Consider the following 23,527-nt stretch of genomic DNA (forward strand, 5'->3'; position numbering starts at 1 on the left):
CAATGATAATGCTAGTCCCAAGAGAGGAGGGCAAATTTTGAGGTGTTACACTAACTCCATAAACATAGAAGCCATTTTGCTTCTTTCTAGCCCGTTTTTCAGAAACTTTTAAAACACTTTTTCATATTTGTATATGATTGTGTCAGAAGTTTGTGGAGCTTTGTATATAGATTCTTCAAGTTTTAAACATTTTTTAGTTGAAAATTCATTTTCTTTTTCCAAAACAAAAATGTTGCCTTTTAATTCAGAAACTTCTATCTCAAGTTTATCACATTCTTCAAAAGTTTCTTCAAGGACCTTCTTTAGGCCCTTGAATTTCTATTGAAGCTTTTGATAGGAGCTTAGAGATTCTGATAAGCAAGATTCAAGGTTAGAGTGAGAGAGATCAGAAAATACCTCTTCAGAATCAGATTCTCTTTCAGATGTACTTCTAGATGTGGTAGCCATGAATGCAACATTTTCCTGTTCCTCTTCAAAGTCTGATTTTGAGGCATCAGATTTAGAGTCGTCCCAAGTAGCCATGAGTCCCTTCTTAGTTTTGAAAGAGTTTTTCTTCAATCCTTCTTTTCTGGTACTGTCTTTCTTGAGATTTGGACATTCGTTCCTGTAGTGTCCTAGTTCTTTACATTCATAGCAAGTTACCTCTTTGTTTGGTTTGCTTTTGGAAGTTAATTCTGAGTGATCTCCCTTCTGTCTTGGTCTTCTAAAGTTGTTATTCCTTTTTCTCCAAAGTTGTTTAACTTTTCTGGTTAGAAGAGATATCCCTTCTTATCATCAGAATCATCCTTTTCAGAGTCATCATTTTCTTCTTCTTCAGCTTGAAAGGCTTTGTTCATTTCTGGCTTACGTCTTTCTGATCTAGACTTCAGAGCCACTAATTTGCTTTTATTTTAGGGCTCGTATTCCTCTAGTTCTATCTCATGACTCCTGAGGAAGATGATGAGTTCTTCCATGCTTATGTTGTTCAGATCTTTTGATAGCTTCAATGCAGTGACCATAGGTCTTCATTTCTTTGGCAAGCTTCAACAATCTTTTTGATATGATCTTCATTTATGTAGCCCTTGTCCAGAACCTTGAGTCATACAATTAAAGTTTGAAATCTAGAAAACATTACCTCTATAGCTTCATCATCCTCCATCTTGAAGGCTTCATATTTTTGAATTAGAGCCAGATCCTTTATCTCTTTGACTTGAGTGTTGCCTTCGTGGGTCATCTTTAAGGAGTCAAGTATTTCTTTAGCAGTTTCCATGTTGGTGATCTTTTCATATTCATTGTAGGATATAGCATTCAACAAAATTGTTCTGGCTTTGCGGTGATTCTTTAAATCACACTTCTGATCATCAATCATTTTATTTGTGGAAATCATCAATCATTATATTTCTGGAAATATCAATACCAGCATCAGATACAGGTGGTTCATAGCCAATTGTAACTATGTCCCATAGGTCAACGTCATAGCCCAGGAAGAAACTTTATATTTTGTCCTTCCAATAATCAAAATTTTCTTCATCAAAAACTAGAGGTTTAGCGTTGTAGCCGTCTCTTTCATTGGTGTTAGTCATTATGTTTTTCTCACGCTGGATCTTCTCTACACTGTTAAGTGTTAGATTTGAAAATCAATAATAGAGTCGAAGCTCTGATACCAATTGAAGGTAGAGAAAAAAAAGAAAGGGGGATTTGAATTGTTTTCACTGATAGTAAAAACTTTTGCAAACACCATACACATGAAAGATAAAGCAAACAACACAGAAGTTTATCCTGGTTCGCTTGAAATTCAAAGCTACTCCAGTCCACCCGGCCAAGGTGATTTTGCCTTCAATAAGGACTTAATCCAATAATCTAGAAAAATTACAACAAAAATGTCTAAGAGAACAATGATCTATTAGCCCTCTAAAGTCTACACACTTCACAATTCACTTGAGGAAATATTCAACAACTATTTGAGAATTACAATGAAGTGTTTCAGTGCTTCTAGGTAAGCAATTTTAACACAGTAAGAACAATAAAAATTCACACTAAGAATTGAGTTTGCAGTATTCTTGTGAAATTGCCTCGTGCTTTGTATGATGATGATTTTGCCTTTATATAGTGCTTCGAATATGAAGTCGTTGGCTGAAGCATTGATGTGATATCTTGTCAATGATAGGACTTAATTGAAATTAAGTTTGTTGTCCTTTCCATGTCAATTTCGGAGAGTATTTATTCTTTTCCAAATAGAGATTCATACCAAATATGGAATACTTTGTTACTAAGTCTTGAGATTTATCTATTAGGCGTGAATCAGAGTGCGCGGAATCCAGATCTTCTTGGAGAACATTTATTCTTCAGATAGCTGTTAGAAGCGATTTACTTCAGAAGTTCTTGATTAGTATTCAATTGGACCTTCTTCAGCTGTATGAGTCTGCAGAGTAACTAAGTGCGAAAACCTTCAGATTTGGAGTATCTGAGTCTTTAAACTTCAGATGCTATAAGCGCCGTTGTCTCCAGAGTCATAGCGACTGCTTTATTTGACTATAAGTCAACTATTCTAGACTTGTGTGATGTCAGATATTGTCTATCAGATCCATTTTCTGTTAGAGTCTTGCACACTTAGAGAATTCGTTAGGGTACAAAATTGTTTCATCCTTTGTTATCATCAAAATTTAGAGATGAATTGTACACCCAAAATCTTGTTCTAACAGAAAGTACCTCAAGGAAAGGTGAAAAAACAACCCAGACACCAAGAAAACTAGTCTTCACTGATCCTGAAAGTGCCAATTCCAATCCAGATGCAAATGCCCCAAAGTAAGTTTATTTTTCCTTATCTTTTCCTTTGTCGAGTCAGAAACATCCAATACCTCAAACCACTAGTTCCCCCTCACTCCAGCCTTCTCCACTCAAAGAAATTGTTGAAGAAGTCGACAAGCCTACAAATGCAAACAACAATGCCTTTCATGACTCAACTAACGAAAACCAACATTCTGACACGTCATCTTCGATAATTGATGGCGAAGATGACAAAGAAGTCGGAATGGACCATGCTTATCAAGATGAAACTCTTGAGGAAGAAAGGCCAAAAAGCACTTCTCCTTCTGGCAGCCCCAAACAAAACAAAGATGCTCATAAGGATCCTGAAATCACTGACCTTCTTGACAATACTAAACAACCAACTGCCAAAACTGCACCAAAGGTCGAACAGGAAACTACAAAGATTTTGACTATTAAATCATCTCCTTCACCCAGTACCTCTCTCTCTCTCTCTCTCTCTCTCTCTCTCTCTCTCTCTCTCTCTCTCTCTCTATCTATCTATCTATCTATCTATCTATCTATTTCTCTCTCTCTCTCTCTCTCTCTCTCTCTCTTCTCTCTCTCTCTCTCCTCTCTCTCTCTCTCTCTCTCTCTCTCTCTCTCTCTCTCTCTCTCTCTCTCTCTCTATATATATATATATATATATATATATATATATATATATATATATATATATATATATATATATATATATATATATATATATATATATATATATATATATATATATATATATATATATATATATATATATATATATATATATATATATATATATCAAAAAGTGTTGGCAGCAATGAATAAAACCAATTCATGAGCCTATGTGAAATTAATCATGAGCACCAAAGGTAGTTCGACTAGTAAATGCTCACGTGCTTCAATTGTCTTTAGAGGAAACATTGTACCTGAGACTGATGATGAGGCTTTTCAGCAATTGAAGTACAAACTTGCAGAAGCTGACATGTTTCAAGCACTCGAAAAGAACTTCATTAATGTCTATGGCATCAAATCATTGTTGAAGAAACTCGACGTTTCAAATGCCCCCAACGATGTTGTCGAGTTTGTGGTAGTGTATGGTGTCGCACCTCAAAAATGAGTGATAATGCGATCCCTCGCGATGGGACGCGGAAAAATGTTTGTTCGAACAGAGTCGCCACCGAACTTTATTCATTCCAATGAAGGAATAGGAAAATATCGAGAAAACCTTTAGGAATAAGAATAATGGTCGTCGCAACCATATTCGGGTTCGGGAGTCGATTACGTAAGGGGAAGGTATTAGCACCCCTTACGTCCGTTGTACTCAACGGGAACCTCTTAGTCTGATTTTGCTATTTGACTGTTAATTGACTGTTACTTGTTTGCTTCGAGTGATTAGAATTGATGATAGATATGGGTGAAGACCTCAGGAGGGGGAAATGGGAGGTTTTTTTATTAGTGTGCTCGCGAAGATACAGCAATCTCCTGCCTACGTATCCTTATGGTGCAATAAGGAAATCAGAGCAATCGTAGTTCGGGCTACTACGAATAATTGGTGGGTTTTGTTTTGATGAACGACTGTGTAGGTCGGCGTTCTAACGGCTAAACGCTGGCTCGTCTACTCTCGGGGGAGGCTCTAGCACTGGTTTGTTGGGCGCATTAGAAAGGATTGACAGTGTTCTTTTGATGAGGTTTTGGTCACGCGGGGGTGACAAGTTGAATTGATGTGTTTGGGTGTTTTGGTTTGGTTTGTTTCGATCGCTCGGGGGCGAGAAATTAGATCTGATTTGTTGGAGATGTTTTTGGAGAACGACGAAAGGTTGAGCAATGTGGTGTACACCAATCGTTCAATTCTTTCGAGGAATAATAAGGCGTACGCCTTCTATTCCTTTTTTCATTCAGATTATTTTGAAAGTTGTGTTTGTGGATGTTGAATACGCACGGTAGTGAGGCGTACGCCTCCTACTTGCTTATTCAAGGAATAATGAGGCGTACGCCACCTATTCCCTTATCCAAGTTTATTTAGCGTGTTTTAGTCGGAAGTCGATAATTTGTGCAATATGGCGTACGCCAATTATCCAAATAATCGAGAGATGGTGAGGCGTACGCCTCCCATCTTTTATCATCCGAGGTTTAAATTGTAAAAGATATGTTCTTTAGATATTGTATTTGATTTGTGAAGATAGTTTGAGTTTTGGATTGGTAGGTTTGGATTTGTCGATGAGTTAAGCTTACTCGTTTATGATTTAAGTTTGATGACGAAGATTCGAGCAATGTGGCGTACGCCAATTATTCGAATAATCGAAAGATAGTGAGGCGTACGCCTCCTATCCTCTTTTCATCTGAAATATAGAATTAAAGGATTTGAAATTTTGTAGAAGTGTTTTGAAATGTTATGATTATGGTTTTAATCGGGTGACAAGAACTCGCGCAATATGGCGTACGCCAATTATTCGAGTACTTGAGAAATAATGAAGCGTACGCTTCCTATCTCCTTTTCGACCCAAGTTTATATTAAGAGAAAATGATTTTGAAATTGAATAATTTGAAAAGTGGTTTGAATTTGGAAATTGCATTTGATTTTAAAGAGTGATTTGAAATTGTATGATTATAGATTTAATCGGGCGACAAGAACTTGCGCAATATGGCGTACGCCAATTGTTCAAGTGCTTGAGAAATAGTGAAGCGTATACTTACTATCTCCTTTTCATCCCATGCTTATGTTTGAAAGAGAAAATTCCTTTGAAATTGAAGTGGTTTGGAAATTGATTTAGAAAATGATTTGAATGGTATAATTTTGAAGTGAAGGTTGAAGTTTTAGAAATGATTTGAAAATGTATGATTATTTTTAATCGGATGACAAAAACTCGTGCAATATGGCGTACGCCAATTATTCGAGTTCTTGAGAAATAGTGAAGCGTACGCTTCCTATTTCCTTTTCAACCCAAATTTAATTATGAGAAATTATATTTAAGAGAAATGATTTAAATTTGCATCGGTGTGAAATTGATCATGTTCTAAATGAATCACCAAGGTGTTGCTTATGGAAAAAGATTTGAAAGAACTTAATGAATTTTGAAATGATTCGACTTGGTTTCACAAATGGTTTGAAGATTATTGAATTGATGGTAAAAAAAAATATTTATTTAATTATGAACAAAAGTAGCAGCGAGAAATTTAATCATTAATTGAAATAAATAAATTATAAGGGGGTGCAAGGAAACGTATGGGCTATAATGAGATAGATAAGTGGACTTTTAAGCCTAACCTATTATCATTCCTTAACTTGAAAGCATATCATCTCAAAAAAAAGAAAGAAAATGTTGAAAGGATTAGAACATTCTACATAAATTTAATTTAAATATTAAAACCTTGTAATGAATCAATGATAAGACTTAACAACTATCTTCTTTGACAGGTAAGCTACAACAAGAATTAGAAACCAAAGTTACTAAAATATATAAGTTAGCCTAGCCTATACCTTTAAACTGATTTGAAATATTTCCTAAGCAAACTTTTATAACAGAATTTCCAAACAAATGAGTGTAATGGTTAGAGTACGATAATAATTACCACAAGAGAGATTTAAAGAAGGAACTTCCAGTACCTTTCCTTAATCCAGGTATTAATATGTATATAAAAAAAAACTCAACACTACTAACAGATGCTACAAACAGAACCTGCTCCTATTTAGCAACAAACTGGCCAACTAAAACATTATCAAAATCATTGACGCCTACAAACCAAGAATACTCGCTCCGTTTGTTAATCGAAACAAGATTCCAAAATCGTAATAAAAAATCCGGAATTGAAACATCCAGAAGCGCAAAGCCGATGGTCATCACCTTAATTCTAAAAAACTATGATTCTAACAAGATTGTAACGAGAACGTAATTAACCCAATCACTCAACACAACAACATACGTTCACTTTTATGAAGATTATTACAGCAAATCCAGAATCATAAATCCACAATAACAGTGCAACAACAGACATTCAATCGAACACGCCAAGTCGGAGATGAACAACTTTTTGGATAAACAAATTATAGCATATGATAATGAAATTTATAACATCTTTGCAGCACATACATTGTTCATACATTCAACAACCTGGTATTAAATCTTCAGCAACAAACAGAGGGAAACTAAATGAGAAATTGAAATCGAAGACACCCAAATTAATTATGTGATTAAAGTATTCTCAGGAAAACAACCGGGTTTGAGCAAAACTTTGACAGAAATAAACCAGTAAACATCAACAAAAGAAATCAGACAACGGGTGCGGAAACCAACCGAGTTAAGAGTACTTTCTTTGCGTTGCTACCACAGACTGGTATGGGACGGGGCCTGTCAATGCCTTATCGTTTTGCTGACGACGAAGCTCGTATTGTTTCTTTGAGTCGTGGCGGCGGCGTTTCGGTGATACGGTTTTTGCTGAGTGGCTTTGGACGGTCGAAACAAGTGGTGAGCTTTCCAGCCAATCCACAAGCCTGAGCGAAACTTGCCTGTCCCTGCTTCGATTTTGAATCTATGAACAAAAAACTGCCTTTGCCGTTTGCGAGACCGAAATCGTCGAAACGAATCGACCTGTAAAATAAGAATAAATGTCAAACATTCAAAACAATAAACATCATGACTTTTCCACAAAGCATCGGCAACAGAGACGTCGCCGCTGGAGCAGTTGTTGTTGTAACTGTCGACGGTGGTTGAAGCGGAAGATTTTTGGCGGTGGGGTCGCGGGTTATGACGGAGAGGGAGATTTCCGGCAGCGGTTGAGTTGTGATGGGTTTGAAGCGATTTTCGCAGAGAGTGAAAAGGGGTTTTTCGGTAGGTTGGTTTAGACGGTGGCGATTGTGGTAGCTTGAGCGAAACAGCGGATTTGGGTTTGTAGATTGAAGGAGGGTAGTGAGTAGTGAGTGAGTTCAGAGAGAATTCTGAGCGTTTGTGTGTTGATGAGAGTGTGAAGTGAGCGAATGAGGGAACGGTGAGGTGGGTATTTTTGTGAGAGAATTTTTAGGGTGAATAGTGAGTGATGATGAGAGTGAGTGAATTGTGAGAGAGGGAGCGTGAACAGTGCCTTTATGCGTGTTGTGCTGAGAGACGTTGGAGTTTGTTATGGTGAGAGAGATTTAGGGAGTGGGGAGGTAGTGGAGCAGGGAATCAGAGTGAGTTTTTTTGAATTTTGTTTTTTATGGAAGAGAGAATCCAATGTAGATATATACACACTTATTTTATATTTTATTATTTACAATAAATAAATAAAAACCAACTAATAAAAAGAAACTAATTAATATTCGGAAATCTAATTAATAATTAAAAACTAACCAATATTAAAAAACTAACTAATTCTTAATTAAATAACTAATATTTTTTTAAAACACTAACTAATTATTTTAATTTAAATATCTAAACAAAAAAGAAAATTACCAATTAAAAATTGAGTACAAATTATTCGGAAAATTAAATAAATCACAGTCTTTCTTCAAATCTTGACAATTCAACCGATTTTTTTATTCTCAAATAAATTCCCCCTGATTGATATTTCCGGCATTTATTCATGATGCAAATGTGTGTCATGTTATGTGTATGATGCAAAAATGAAACTGAAATTAACTTTGAAAAGAAATTAAAATAAGCCCGGACAAAATTGGGGTACGACATATGGGCCTCTCTTCGACCAGATCTTTGTTGATTTCCAAAGGAAACATGAAGTGCAAACAAAGATGACACCTAAGGTAGACTCCAGGTAATAGGAATAGAACTTGGCTAATGAGTCCAAAAACTAAGTTGAACAACTAAAAGACGCTCTTCGCCAAGAAGATGAAGCTGTCGCTTCCCTGGATGCAAAAATTCTCAATTGGAAGAAAGAAATTGAGGCATTATAGTTAAAGGTGCAAGAGGATGAAAGTGAAAATTAGGATATTCGAAAGGTTATTCAATAGAAAATAGATGCAGAGTCCCTGGTTAGAATCAAACTCTGGAGAATGTCAATACTCTGGATGTTGAGATTGAAGGTTTTGCCTCCACAATTTCACAAGTTGATCATCGATTATCTGCAGTAGAGCTCCAATATGACATGGTCAAAACATCTTTCCCTTTATAGGACTTGCATTTAATCATCTCTGTTAGGATTTTTATGTCGTTTGAACGATATTTTGGTTTCGTAAACTCCTAAATATGTCATTTGTGCCGTTTCGACATTCAGGCTAATATTTTTAGCCTTTTTAATTTTTAAGTAATCTTTCTATTCTATGTTAATATGGATTTTCTGCAAAATAGGCATATACTGTTTTAAATATTTTCCATTTTTTCGCAAGATTCACCTTTCAGGGGTCAATTCTTCGACCTCATATGCATTATTTGTGAATGCTTGCAGAATTCTAAATGGTCCTTCCCAATTAGGGGACCACTTGCCCAAGGTTATATCATTTTTATCCATGGGTAAAATGACTTTCCAAACTAAGTCTCCTAACATGAAAGTTTTTTACTTAACTTTCTTATTATATGCCTTAGCTATTATTTCTTTTTGTCTCATTAAGACATCTATAGCAATTATCCTTTCTTCGTCCAAGTCACTTAATTTGTCCAACATCATACTCCAGAAATATTCAGTTGGGATTTCAGACTGCCTTTGAACTCTAACTGAATGCAAATGTATCTCCAAAGGAAGCACTGCATTATGACCATAGGCAAGTTGAAATGGTGTGGAATTCGTCGATTCCTTGTGAGAATTTCAACAGGCCCAAAGTACTTGATTTAAAGTTTTATGCCAATTTCTTGGCTTTTGGCCTACTTGCTTCTTAATTAAACCAATCACAATCTTGTTGGATGCTTCGACCTGATCATTAGCTTGGGCATAATAGGGTTTTGAAGTTAGTAACTTAAACCCTACCTCTGAGGCAAACTCTACCAGCTATCGCCCTGTGAACACTGAGCATTGGTCAGTGGTAATAGTCTCAGGTATTCCAAATATATATATAATATGATTTTGGATGAAAGTAATTACTTCTTCTTGGTTGACATTAGGCAAAGGAATGACCCCTATCCACTTAGTGAAATAATTTATCCCCACCAAGATGCATTTATGCCCTTTTGATGATGAAGGCTTAATTTCGCATATTATGTCTAAATCTCATCCTATAAAAGGCCAAGTCTTAACTATTGAGTGTAACTCACTTGCAAGTACATGCTGGATACCTGAATGCCTTTAGCATTCCTGACAACCTTTGGTGAAGTCTATGCAATCCTTCAGCATAGTTGGCCAATAAACCCCTAGTTAAAACAACAACCATTTCATCTTATGACTTACTTGATGATAGCCATATGATCCTCTCCGTACCTCAGAGATTGCTAAATATGCTTCACTTTTTCCATGGAGATTAAGAAGAATCCCATTAGGGGTTTTCTTAAACAACTTGTTCCCCATGATAACATAACTCAGGGCCCTATACTTGATCTTTTGATCAGTCACTCCTGTTGGATTTCCCAAGTATTCAACAATGGATTTTCTCCAATCATTGTCTGACATTAGGTTAATGGCTAAAATTTCGAAGGCTTCAAAATTTTCAAAAAAACTCAGAATTTTCTAAGTTTGATGATATCTCAATTTCGTCTGCCCCCTAAGTTTTGACATTGACAATGTCTCTGAAGAGTTGTCTACTGAGATTAGCTTATCTTTATTTCAACCAAGTCCTTTAATATTTCTTGGATATTTTATAACCTGAAGCAATTTAGGATAAATCATTTGCCTCTTGATTCTCCGGTCGAGGTATATGGTCTATAGAGACACGGTCGAAGCATTTCAGTAAGGAGTTGACAATGACAAAGTACAACATCAAATTTTCTCTGATTCACTTATATTCCTTTTTCAATTGTCTAACCACTAACTCTGAGTCACCTTTTATTTCAACGTCTCTTACCCCCAAATCCAATAAAATATGAAGTGTTGTTATTAAAGCTTCATATTCAATCTAATTATTTGAACAAAGGACTTCAATCCTAAACTTGAACTTGGTCAACATGGAGAAATTATAAATACTCCTCCATATAAAGTACTTTCTTTCTTGAGTCGAAGTAATGGCGAGAAAGCCCGAGTCTTACCACTTAAATTGGAGATGAATCTTCTCAGGAAATTTATTTTCCCCAACAAAGATTAAAGTTGTTTTTTGTCGAATGAGGCTTGATATCCAAGATCACTCTCATTTTGTTTTGATTGATCGCTATGCCTTTTTTTGTGCACCACAAATCCCAAGAAAACTCTTGCATGGACATAGAAAGCACACTTTAATGGATTCATTTTCAATCCATATTTCCAAATCCTCTCAAAGGATTGTTGAAGATGGCCTAGGTGACCATTTTCTGATGAGGACTTTATGACTATGTCATCAATATAGACTTGCATGAATATTTCGATGAAATAATGGAACATTGAATTCATAGCTCTCTGATAGGCTACCCTAGAATTTTTCAAACCAAAGGGCATTACTACCCATTCATAAGTTCCTAAAGCACATGGGCATCGAAATTCCATTTTAGGTACGTCTTCTTCAGCTATAAAGATCTGGTTGTACTCAGAATATCCATCTAACATACTTAGATATTCAAAACCTGCGACCAAATCTACTAACATTTGTGCCACAGGCATTGGGTATTCACCTTTAGGTGTAACATTATTTAAGTCTCTAAAATCTATACACACTCTAAGAGCTCCATTTTTATTTATAACAAGCATAATATTTGCTAACCATTCGACATACCAGGATGTTCTACTGAACTTACTCCTGAGCAACCTTTCAGTCTCCTCTTTAATCTTCAACATAATTTATGGTTGGAATCTTCTTGGCGATTGCTTCACCAACTTCTTACTAGGTCGAATTGGCAGTTTTAATTCCACCATGCTCCAACTCAGCCCTGGCATCTCGTTGTAATTCCAGGAGAAACACTATTTGAATTCTTTAAGCAATTCGACCATCTTTTTCTTTATGCTTGGTTCGACTTTAGTAGTGATGTGGGTTGGTCTTTTACTACTTTATTGCCTAGATCTATTTCCTCCAAGGGATCTTGGCCTACATCTTTTTTATAGAATCAAGCGGGGATTTTTCGAACCCTAAAGGCTCATTGTCATGAATACAATCAAGCCTCTGGCTTTTTTAAGCTATTGTCTGGCCAAAATGGCCATCTCCAAATTTAGCATAGTTTTCAACAATGGCTTCAAGAGCCACATTTTGCAATGCTTCAGCCTCCAAGGTCGGGTTTAATCTATTTTCAGCCATATAAGCTGAAATTTGAGCCAAATAATTTGACTCAATAGTCATTGTCATCGACCATGGTCCACCTAATGGATGTGACACTTCCTTTTTCGACAGTTTGATTTCTTACATCTTCCTTGTCCCAAATGAAACTTTGATTGGGATGGAGGTTCAGGAAGTATGTAGTATCTTTATAAGGAGAGAAAACACCCTCTACTGCATAAGATGGAAGGATTTTGGCAAAGTTTATGCCAAAGTGTTTCTTGTTAACCTTATTTACTTCAGCCATATAATAGCTTTGGTCGGCCTCAATGTCCTCTACTATGTCATCTTCATGCCATATGGCAACCATTTGGTGCAAATTCGAAGGGACTACACCTATGCCATGGATCCATTCATATCTCAATAATAACTTGTAGTTTGTATTAGACATAATTACCATAAATATTGTTGGCCTAGTTGTAGAGCCAACTGAGAGTTCAATTTGAATCACTCCCAAAATGTGACTGGTCTTGCCTTCATAACTTGACAGGACCGTGTTGTGAGGTCGAAGATCTGCATCTATCTTCCCCATCTTTTTAAATAATGAATGTGACATTAAATTGATAGTTGCTCCCCCATCAATGAAGACATTGTTAACAACCATATTATCTATCTTCACCCTTATGAACAAAGGTTTGAGATGATACATCATCCCACCGTTTAGCTTCTCCAAGATGGCTTTTTGTTCCTCGACAACACAGTTGTATTGCAGTTGGAAATATACCCAAGCGTAAGGAACACTTGAAATATAAATAAAAAAGAGTTGCCATCAAAATTCATTTATTCCCAAAGAGGGAAAGGGAAAATATGGATAAAACCGACGAAAAACAAAAAGAAATGGTCGTCGCAACCAAATCGGATTCGGGAGACGGTTATGCAAGGGGGAGGTATTAGCACCCATCACATCTGTTATAGTCAACGAGACCCATTTAGTTAGCTTTGTGCAAGAGTGTTAGCGTGCTATTAGTTATTTTTATTAAAGGGGTGTGTCTGACAAGATTTCTCAATGCTGCTCCTACGTATCTCCAGGTGCTATGGAGAACTTAAGGCTATGTAGTTCTACTTAGAAAGAACTACTAGGTTTATTGATTTTAGGAATGATCCTTTAGACATATCGAGTGAGTAAGCCTTTACTTATCGCTCACTCTTGGATACATAAGTCTTTGTTTGTTTCACATCGATATGGATAAAGCATACTCATTTCTGAAAAATGTTTACGAAGTCGCGCAGGGGCGGGAAACAAGTTTGATTGGTTAAGTTGCTTTTAAGTGGAGACATACATCCAAATAGGAAGCTCTACTATAGTACTCAAATTCCCGAAAAGGAAGAGGTCTAAGCCCAATTACTCTCTTTTCATCCAAACAATGTGTGGTGAATAAGGTCAAAATTCATTAATGAAAGATGATTATTCACACATGGAGCTCTACTGCAGGGCCCAAATAATCGGGAAAGAAAAGGTCGATACCCAATCAATCTTTTTCTTCTATAAAATAAATGCCTTAATCAGATAATTATTGTATTTTAATATGAAAGACGAATGTTCGAACATGAAGTTCTACATCAGTATCCAAACATTCAAAAAAGAGAAAGTCTAAACCTAATCAAATTCTTCCATTTTTATTGTGAAAAACTTAAAAAAAGGGGAACGACTTGTCGTTAGATCAAGTGTATGAAGTTGATTTATGAAAAGTGTTTGGATTAATCGGGGGGATGCTCGACTTTGCAATCAATTTGGATTTAATTTAGGAAAAAGACTAGACGTTGGATCGAGTGTTTATTTTTGTTCTTTTCATGAAAATGATTGATTTTAATCTCTGGATGATCAATCAATTAACACAAAAGAAATAAATGAAAGCGGTAAATTTATTACACATTACAAGAATGAGGGTACAATTTTTCGAATGGGGATATAGTACAACAATTAACAATACAAGCTCAATAACCAATTGTAAATAGACAATGATCTCATTGTAAGGGGCCCAAGAGAAAGCCAAGGGACAAGAGATAAATTAGAGTTTTAAATTACTGAATTTAGCACTATGTTAAACAATTGTAAAGTGATTCATATAAGAATCACCTTATTTGAGACCAGTCAATAAACTTTATGCGTTTAAGCAATTTCTGAAGTAAAATTGAACTTTTAACTTCAAAATTGCAATGCATCTAAAAATCCAACAACTCGATTATTTAAAAACATTTTTAAAGATAAAAAGAAACGACAGTTAAACTACTGAATTTAGCATTATGTTAAGAAATCGTAAAGTGATTCATGTAGAAATCACCCTATTTGAGGCCGATCAATAAACTTTATTAGTTTAAGCAGCTTCTGAAGTTAAATTGAATTTTAACTCCGAAATTGCAATCCATCTGTGAAAAATCGATGAGACAAATAAATCGATTTTTTTAACAATTTAAAAAATAATAAATATAATCGAATAAATAATAAATAATAATAATAATAAACAATATAAATGATAATGATAGTAACAATAATTAGTAATGACAATAATAATCAATAATCATATTAACAAAAATAATCAATAACAATAAAAAAATAAAAATAACAACAATAATAATAATGACAATAATATCAATAATAATCAAAATTAATACTTAACAATAATAATTAACAAATATAATAATAATAGTCAATACTGATGATCAATAATAATAATAATAAGTAATAATAATTATAAATGATAAAAATAAACAATAGTAACAGTAATAATAGTAATAATAATAATAATAATAATAATAATAATAATAATAAATAATACTACTAATAATAAATTAATAATAAACATAATAATAATTATAATAATTATAATATTTAGTAATAATAATAAATGATAATAGTAATAGTACAAATAATAAAAATAATAATTTTAATAAATAATAATAATAATAATAATAGTGATATACACAAATAAAATTAAGAAAAAGAAAGAAAAGAAGAAAAAAAAGGAAAGGGGCTCAATTTATGCTAGATTGAGGGATTTTTTATTTAAAAAAAATTATCACTCCCTGCCCCCTGACACGTGATAGGGGAGAAAGAGTCAAAGTACAAAATTTATTTCTTCTTCATCTCCCTCGTGTCTAATACAACAGCAAACAACAACTTTTTTTCTCTAAAAAAAATTGAATCTTCCTTCCATTCCATCTTTCATTTACCAAATCAACAACACATTTTTTTAATAAAAAAACATATAAGAACAAAGATCAAATTTATCCTTCTCACCTAATTTTAAATATGGTGGTCGATGACAGTGAATCAAAGGCGGAGGAAGGGTTGGTTTCGATTGATTGGTGGTAGTGGTCTTTATACTATTGTTTTAGTGGTGGTGGTTTGACGAGTTTATGAGTTTTCCGAAGGGGAATGCAGTTTTCATATGAAGGTACTTTTCAAGTTTTCTTTGCTTTTGTATTTTAGTTCTTGATCTCTACTCCAACTCTTGCTTCCTTTTATTTTATTTTGTAAGTTGTTGTTGCAGGCTGTTGGAATGAGGAAGACGAAGTTGAGTTTTTTGTGTTAATGAAGTTGGTAATTTGATGAAGAAGAAAACATTTTGTTGAAGGTGTTGTGTTTGTGGTGTTGAGAGGAAGACTTATGTGAAGTTTTTTTTGTTATTTATTACTTGAGTATATTTGACTACTTAACACATTTTCTAAATCAATTTGACCTTTTTCATATTTCTTGATCACTTGGTTTAATTTAATAAATTTGGATTCATGATCTTGACATTTATTACATGTAGAAATTTTGACTTCTTCTAATTCCACTTTTGTGTCATTAGTCATACTTTCTAATTTTAAAATAGTTTTCTTTTGATTTGAAAATTTTCTAGAAAGTTCCAAAAATCCATCATATAATTCATTAAAAGCACTTTGTAATTCATCATATGAAGGTCTATCATCAATTTCATAATCACTAACCTCATGTTCTTCATCACTTGAATGTTGTGATGTCATCAATGTCTTGCTTGCATGATCTTCATCTGAAGATAAACTTATTTCATTATTATCCCATGCTACATATGCTTTTTTAACCTTTTGTTCTTCTTACTCTTGAATTTATTCTTCTTTTTATGTCCTCTTTCTCCACATTCAAAGCAAGTAACCTTCCTTCTTGGTGCTCCTTTTTTACTCATTTCTTTTTTCCATTTCTTTCTCAATATTTTTTAAAAATTTCTTGATTAGTATACAATGATTTTGAGCAATTAAGATATATATACTTGAATTGTAAAGAATGCTCAACCATCTTGATTCTCCTATTGACTTTCCAAAGCTTATGATCTTTTAAACTTCATTGCTCTAGTCTCCAAGATTTGACTTCTTTTTGTTGATTTGTTTGTATTCATCAAAACTATAAACAAGGACAAGAAGAACTCTTTTTCGTAATTAGTGCCTTTAAGTCACGAGAATTTATTGAAAAAACATCAGAAGCTCTTGGCAGGGTACAAATATTGGACTTAATAATTCAAAATGAAGATAGGCTCCCTTTCTATGAGCTTAAATGGCGTGGGAATTCTGCAAACTTATTGTTGGATGAAAAGATGACCTATGCAAATACAAATACACTAGAAGCAGTTTTGGGTTCTCCAATGAATCTTTATATACCAAAGTTGATTAGGGCACTTCAAAAAGAAAGAAGGTCGAGTTCAGTAGATAGCATATTGAATTCCAATAATCCTGACTTAATACCACAAGCCTCTGACCTTTTAGAAGTAGAAGAGGACTTGTTGGTTCCTGATTCACCTTTACTAGCTAGTAGTGTTAGTTGTTCCTCTCCAACAAAATAAGAAAGGAATGTCAATGATAACAATCAAGATTTTGTTGTTTCAGATTCACATAGAACTACTTCAAGATCACTGTCTTCATGTAATAGAGATTGTAGTGACTTGACTTCTAGGTCCATTGAAAATTGGTATATGAAGTTCTCTGAAGGAAATGGTTAGCCGCATCATAACCTAAGTTTGACAGCTAAGCTCTGCGACTTTCATAAATTTGCCAAGGTTGATGCTGAATCTTGTAAAGAATTGGAACATTGGAATGAAATATTTAAAAACGATGATGTCTAGTTATGTTAGGAAAACAATTTAAATACAAGATTTTTCGAGGGTACTGATAATAACAGTGTTGTTGATGCATATGGATTGAAGGTCAGACTTAAACATATTTTTGAGAGAATTGCATGACAAACAATATTGGGGCTATAAACCTTGATCATGTTACTTTTTCAACAATTATTTTACAACATTGAATACAATATTATTTTTGAAAGGGTGACTACTGATAGAATTTATGTAGTTTTAGACAATTTAATATTTAAGTTAGTATAAGAATTTATCTTAGTTCCGTTTTTATCTTAAATATTATTTACCTCTTAAAATTATATATATATATATATATATATATATATATATATATATATATATATATATATATATATATATATATATATATATATATATATATATATATATATATTGGATAGTAATATAAAGACCCAAAAGCTAAAAGACCAACTAAACAATGTTTAAGAAAAAAATTCAACTAAGATAAAATTTTATATTAAATTGTCTAAACTAACTCCACGATTCTATTATGTTTTAAATATGATATTTTTATATTTTAAAAAATACCATATTAAACTTAGAACTTGAAAATATATATGACAATTGCATAACTAATTGCATCATTCGTATAGAAAAATATTACAAAATAAATATTATGTGATACTTTATATTTAAAAAATATCATATTAAACTTAAAACTTGCAAATATACATGACAATTGCATAACTACTTGCAACATTCAAATAAATAAATAAAACAAAATAAATATTATGTGACAATAAACAGGTTCATTGTGTGTGATAACTCATTATAAAATAGAATATAATATTTTTTTACAAAATATTCTCCAGCCTTTTCTACTTTGTATTGATTCTATAGGTAAGTTACTTACTTTTATTATGTTTTATATTATTTATTTATTTATTGTGTTTTGTTTCAAAGATCTGAAATATATTTATGAAAATATAATATTGGAAATGCAATAATTTTAAATTTGTTTCAAAGTTTTAAAATTATTGTCAAATATTTTTTATTTTGAGGAATGTTGTTTCACATTGTTATTTTCATATTTATTCTCAGAGTGGGTATCAAACATATATAAATAAATTTCAAGTAATTATAATTTTTCATTAGCATTCACTTATATTTTTATTTTTATTTTATAATTTAAAATTAATTAAAATTTATAAATATTAAATACAATTTTTTTGCCAAATACATATAGAAAAATATAATTCTTTTAAATGTAAAGTCTTACTCATGCTTGCCGAGAATCTCTTTTTAAATATTTACATAGTATAATCATCTCTGAGTTGCCGAGAATCTCTTTTTAAATATTTACATAGTATAATCATCTCTGAGTATATATGATCTCTGAGTATATATGATGTAAACTACTACGAATAACTCAAAATATCTCTAAACCATTTTGTTATTTGAATTTGAATTTTTTCTTCTAATTTAATTGAAATTACTCATAGTGTATAGTAATTAATCACATACCTAAAATACTGTATTTAATGCAAAATGCAATGAAAATTGATTACATGAGGTAAAACACAAGCTACAAAGGTGCACACCAGTAGATTGTTTATTGCCTCATGAAAGAACAGTTTGACTCTGGCAATTTTATAATCATACATAAATTATCATCTTACTCATTGTAATAGCAACTTCGTTATGTTGTAGAACTACAAAACTAATCAGAAATTTAGATAGTTAGCAGGCATGGAACGGAGCAAATATGTCACAAAAATTGTCCTACAAAAGATTCCATCTTCTTCAACCCTTGTAAGGGAAAAATTGGATACAAATAAGTTACATTCAACATGTTCGTAAATCATCCAGCTTTGGATGCCTCGCGGATAGATTTTGGCTCGATGTTCTTCCTCAAAAATTCAGACAACCTTTGAGTTGTGGCACGCCCTCGTTCTAGGCAATGAAGATAATTATCCACTAAAAGAAAATTAAATAGAAAATTAATTATTATATCCAATATTAGAAAGTTAAACAGAATCTCTGGAATCATTGGAATCATGTGCTAGAGAGTTAGGCCTGTGATGGGAAAAATGGAAACATAGGGAACACTAGGCATCAAAATTTCAACTCAAGCATTAACTTTCACTTTAAGGAAGTCTAGCAGAATACCTGACATAGCACCGTGTGTAACAGATGTGATGATTCCGTGTGCCGTGGGATCACTGCCCACTTGCAATGATTTCTCTGGTACGACAGTAACAGTTGTATTTGGAAAAACTAAATATGCAAATGCTTTCGCTTTCTGCCAGAAAACAAAAACGCATTGAATTAGAATGGCGCACGAGCTACATGGGATCAAGGTTTCCAATAAATGAATTTGTTTATACAACTGGGACTTGAAGATATAAACAACTATACCACGAATATGGGTTGTGACCGAAAAATACTATATGCAGAGAGTTGCACTCAAGATTGTCGATTTATACATAATAGAACGCCAATTCACATCAAAATTTCAATTTCAAACTCCATAATAATTTTTTATCAGAACAAACTCCATAACACAACAATCAAAGTAGCATACGACACAAGGGAATAAATCAACACTTTTAGAGAATATGGATATAAAAACAAATCAACACTTTTAGAGAATATGGATATAAAAACAACAGTAAACCAGAGCACTCATAAACAATAATACATAGAGGTGTGAGTAAACACAAGCGGTAAGCACTCACAACACATTGAATAGAGCAACAAATTGAAAGATCAACACAAATAAGCAGAGCAAAAGAATAGAACACAGCATAAAGAGCAACGCAGAAAACTTAAAACAAATCATAGGAATGAACGCGAGGCTGCGAGAAACACACAAGTGCATGCGCGAAACAACAAGAAATTGCGGTGCGAACTAGAGATGACAAGAAATGTGCATTGTGAATGCAAGACGGGGGTGGGGGTGGGGAGAAAGATTTGTTGTTCATATGAGATTTCTAACTTCTAAAAGAAAAGGAAGTGATAACAAAGGTCCTCTAGCTTCTTTTAAGGCTTTTTTGTTGAAACGAGGCCCAACATGTTTTGGGATTTTTTCTTCAAAATCATACCAAACTTGTAAACTTGCCTCAAACTCGCGAATATGTCCGAGTTTGTATGAGCCTATCCATATTCGACTGAGTCCACCACGAAAACGAATCTAAGTGCGAGTCAACTCGTTTTAGCCTCCTAGACTTTGAGTCAACAAGTTGACTCACTCGCGAGTCTGACAACTATGGTTGCACTAAACCATACATTGTCTATTGGATGCATATTCTACCCCAAAAATTCAATTAGTTAGTTTCATTTACACAGCTGAATTTTGGTTTAACTTTCAATATTTTGATTGTAGGAGTATCATAGACATGATCAAGAGAGACTTCACAGTAAATAATCATGCAATTATCCAACTCAATTAAGAAGCCAACTATTTATGCAAAACTGTGTCACTATGGCAGTTTTATTTTTATACCAGACAAAAACTACAAAAATGGATAAGTACTAATGAGCTCAGGATTTTAAATCAGGATAACGTAGAATATAGAGCCATGATGTTACATGTCAAAAGCATAATCTCATCACAACAACAACCAACCAACCAAGCCTTATCCCACTAAATGCGGCTACATGGATCACAAAAGAAGGAAAATATAACTCGTCGTGCGGTAAAGGAAGAACTCGAAGCTGCAGCTTATCACACAACTGACTCAAGTAGATGTTAGAATAATAAGAATCTTTAGTACAATGCCCCACACAGAGACACCCACCATGAACTCAATCAGCCCTGATTTCCCATCAGCATGTATGATAAAACCCACTCATCTATATCAAGATTTCACGCAAAATCAGAAAGGGGGACTAATATTGTGGAATAGTAATACTAATTGTAAGATTACACAAAATTCATAAGTAAGACAGAAAACCTTAAATCAATTGAAATACTCATGTAAGCATATAGCTGCATAATAGCATAAGAAAGTCAATAAGTAAAGGCACGCAAATTCATAACTCATTAACAGGGGCAGGAGATCAGAATCGCAGAAACGCTTCCAAAGATCGTAGATTATATGACTCGATAATTAACAGGGGAGATCCCACTCCACCCGATTCCATCAGGATCTTAACTACCATGCTCTTGGTTCATGCACCAACCCCAAAATCATGACATAATTTCAACTATAGATACAACTGCACGCGTAGAATTAAAAATCCTATGGCAAAGAAAGAACAGTGTTTCACCACTTTACAGAAAATTAGGGAATGCAGACCAAACTTTGTTTACCTAACTGAGTTCACTAGAAATGAGGTGAAAATAAAAAATGCTTTAAAATTGACCAAAAATGAATATACGAACCTTCTCTTCTTGTTTGGAAGGGTCCAATATAATACTGTTATTATCTGTTACAGAACAACATATTGCAACTGCAGAAACAAGAAGAGAATTAATTATTTCTTAACAAAATGAAATCTTAGAAGTAACCAAAAAACAATAACCAACAAGTCTCTACTACCAGCAAGATGTCTTAGGGGTATTCCGGCATCAACGAGTGCAGCACATGCTGCGTTTATTGCACATGGAAGAAGCTAAATATTAAGTCAAGAAAAAGAAGCAAATGATCTAGAAGCATATTTATTAAATGTATCAATCTCATTGGGCATCCACTCTTCATGATTAAAAAAAATAAAAAAACTCACTATAGTGCATAAACAAGATGGTATTAATGGTAAACCTATTTTGTTTCTTCACATTCCTAAAAAAGTAGAACATAGAACTTGCCTCTGAACTGAATCGCTTTAACACCTCTCTTCAATGCCAATCACTCATTAGTCATTTCAATAATTGGACATTGAGCCTTAGGTTAGAAAATAGCAAAAGAGGAATAACAGTAGAAATTTGGGGAATATACAAAATATATCCATTTCCTCCAGCCAATTGAAAAACATTTAAATTTGAGCAGAAACTAATATCACACGAATTGAAATTCAAATCATAACTAGTAGAATTGAAGATTTTCCAACAAAAATAAGAAAGTTAACGAAAACAATTACCACTACATAGATCATATATTAGAAGTGAATGTTTAAATAGGATACAGCACCATCATCATGGACAACCTGCATTAGACAGAAGGAATGTTCATGTTCACTCACAAAACATAACAAGTGAGGTAACAAATAAAATATTCTTAACTTGAAGCAGTTTGTGTTTATAATTAAGAGGGACTGAAAAACTTGCCTGGACTATAACAGAAGTGGTGGTGTTGGGATATATGGTACGAATGCAGATGCTTTCCAAGGTTTTCTTCAATATCATTTCATACTCCCTCTCGGCTTGACCAACGTGCCCTGTACTAGGCTTCCAAATAACTTCAATGGAAGCTTTTTCGGGATTTTCGTTCTTCTTGGCCCCGGCTTTAGGTCCGTAAACTGCGGCAAGGAGTTTGGTTTCGCCTTGAGCCCATGTGGCTGAGCCATGGGCTCGGTGGAGGACGGAATGAGAGCAAGCTAGGGGCCTCAGTTGATTGGGTGTCCTTCCGTCAGGTCTGTCGATCTCCATAAAATTGATAAAAATAAAACCACTCTTCCTTCTAAACTCACTCAACTGAGCACAAGAAAAAACTGCAGTATTGACAATAAACCCAGAATTTATTCAAAACCTAAGCAAAAAAAACCTAAGTTCAGTCTTCATCAGTTAAACTCGATCAAAATTACTCAAAAGATAAAGAAACTAATTAACTTCTCCTTAATCACATTAACAATAAACCCTATGCCATCAATGTTTCAGTAAATAAGGGAATATTGAGGAAAGAAATTGAAAAAGTAAAAAAGAACTGAAAGTGATGTGAGATACCTGTGACTCTGGGTAGGAACGGCGGTGCAAGTGTGTGAGAGAGAGCGACGGCGCGGGAGCGGCGGAGAGAGAGGCGGAGGGCGAAAGAGACTTCGGTTGAAAAAGTAAAAAAGAACTGAAAGTGGTGTGAGATACCTGTGACTCTGGGTAGGAACGGCGGTGCAAGTGAGAGAGAGAGCGACGGCGCGGGAGCGGCAGAGAGAGAGAGGCGGAGGGCGAAAGAGACTTGTGGTTAGTATGTTCCTTTTCCGTCTAATTTGTTTGGTTTGAGAGCGAAATCGAAGAGTGATAAAAGTGTGGGACCCATGTCTAATTTCAATCTTAGTGGAGAGAGATGAGATATTTATGAAATTACGTGATTGTCCTTTGTGTCAATATGTATTTTTATTAATAATTTTGTAATATCTATGAAATTACGTGATTGGGGCTATAAACCATTGATCATGTTACTTTTTCAACAATTATTTTACAACATTGAATACAATATTATTTTTGAAAGGGTGACTACTGATAGAATTTATGTAGTTTTAGACA

The 23,527-nt window shown here is 33.9% G+C and overlaps 1 protein-coding gene across 4 annotated transcripts; it reads right to left on the minus strand.

Moving 5' to 3' along the window:
- Window positions 1-18,768: 18,768 nt before the first annotated feature.
- On the minus strand, window positions 18,769-23,291 carry LOC127127409 (exosome complex exonuclease RRP46 homolog). Of its 4 annotated transcripts, none has more exons than XM_051056591.1 (7): window positions 23,129-23,291; window positions 22,379-22,761; window positions 22,237-22,257; window positions 21,654-21,726; window positions 21,497-21,564; window positions 19,279-19,411; window positions 18,769-19,086 (listed from the first exon to the last, which is right to left on the minus strand). In XM_051056591.1, the coding sequence occupies exons 2-7, from the start codon at window positions 22,697-22,699 to the stop codon at window positions 18,971-18,973; spliced, it is 732 nt and encodes a 243-aa protein (XP_050912548.1). In that variant the 5' UTR covers window positions 22,700-22,761; window positions 23,129-23,291; the 3' UTR covers window positions 18,769-18,970. The 4 variants fall into 4 exon arrangements, with proteins under 4 accessions (XP_050912548.1, XP_050912547.1, XP_050912549.1 ...); XM_051056590.1 differs by having other exon boundaries at window positions 22,379-22,799; window positions 22,994-23,291; XM_051056592.1 differs by having other exon boundaries at window positions 22,379-22,799; window positions 23,129-23,289.
- Between the last annotated feature and the right edge of the window lie 236 nt (window positions 23,292-23,527).

The sequence above is a fragment of the Lathyrus oleraceus genome, chromosome 3, assembly GCF_024323335.1.
Source record: "Lathyrus oleraceus cultivar Zhongwan6 chromosome 3, CAAS_Psat_ZW6_1.0, whole genome shotgun sequence".
NCBI classification, from domain to species: Eukaryota; Viridiplantae; Streptophyta; class Magnoliopsida; order Fabales; family Fabaceae; genus Lathyrus; species Lathyrus oleraceus.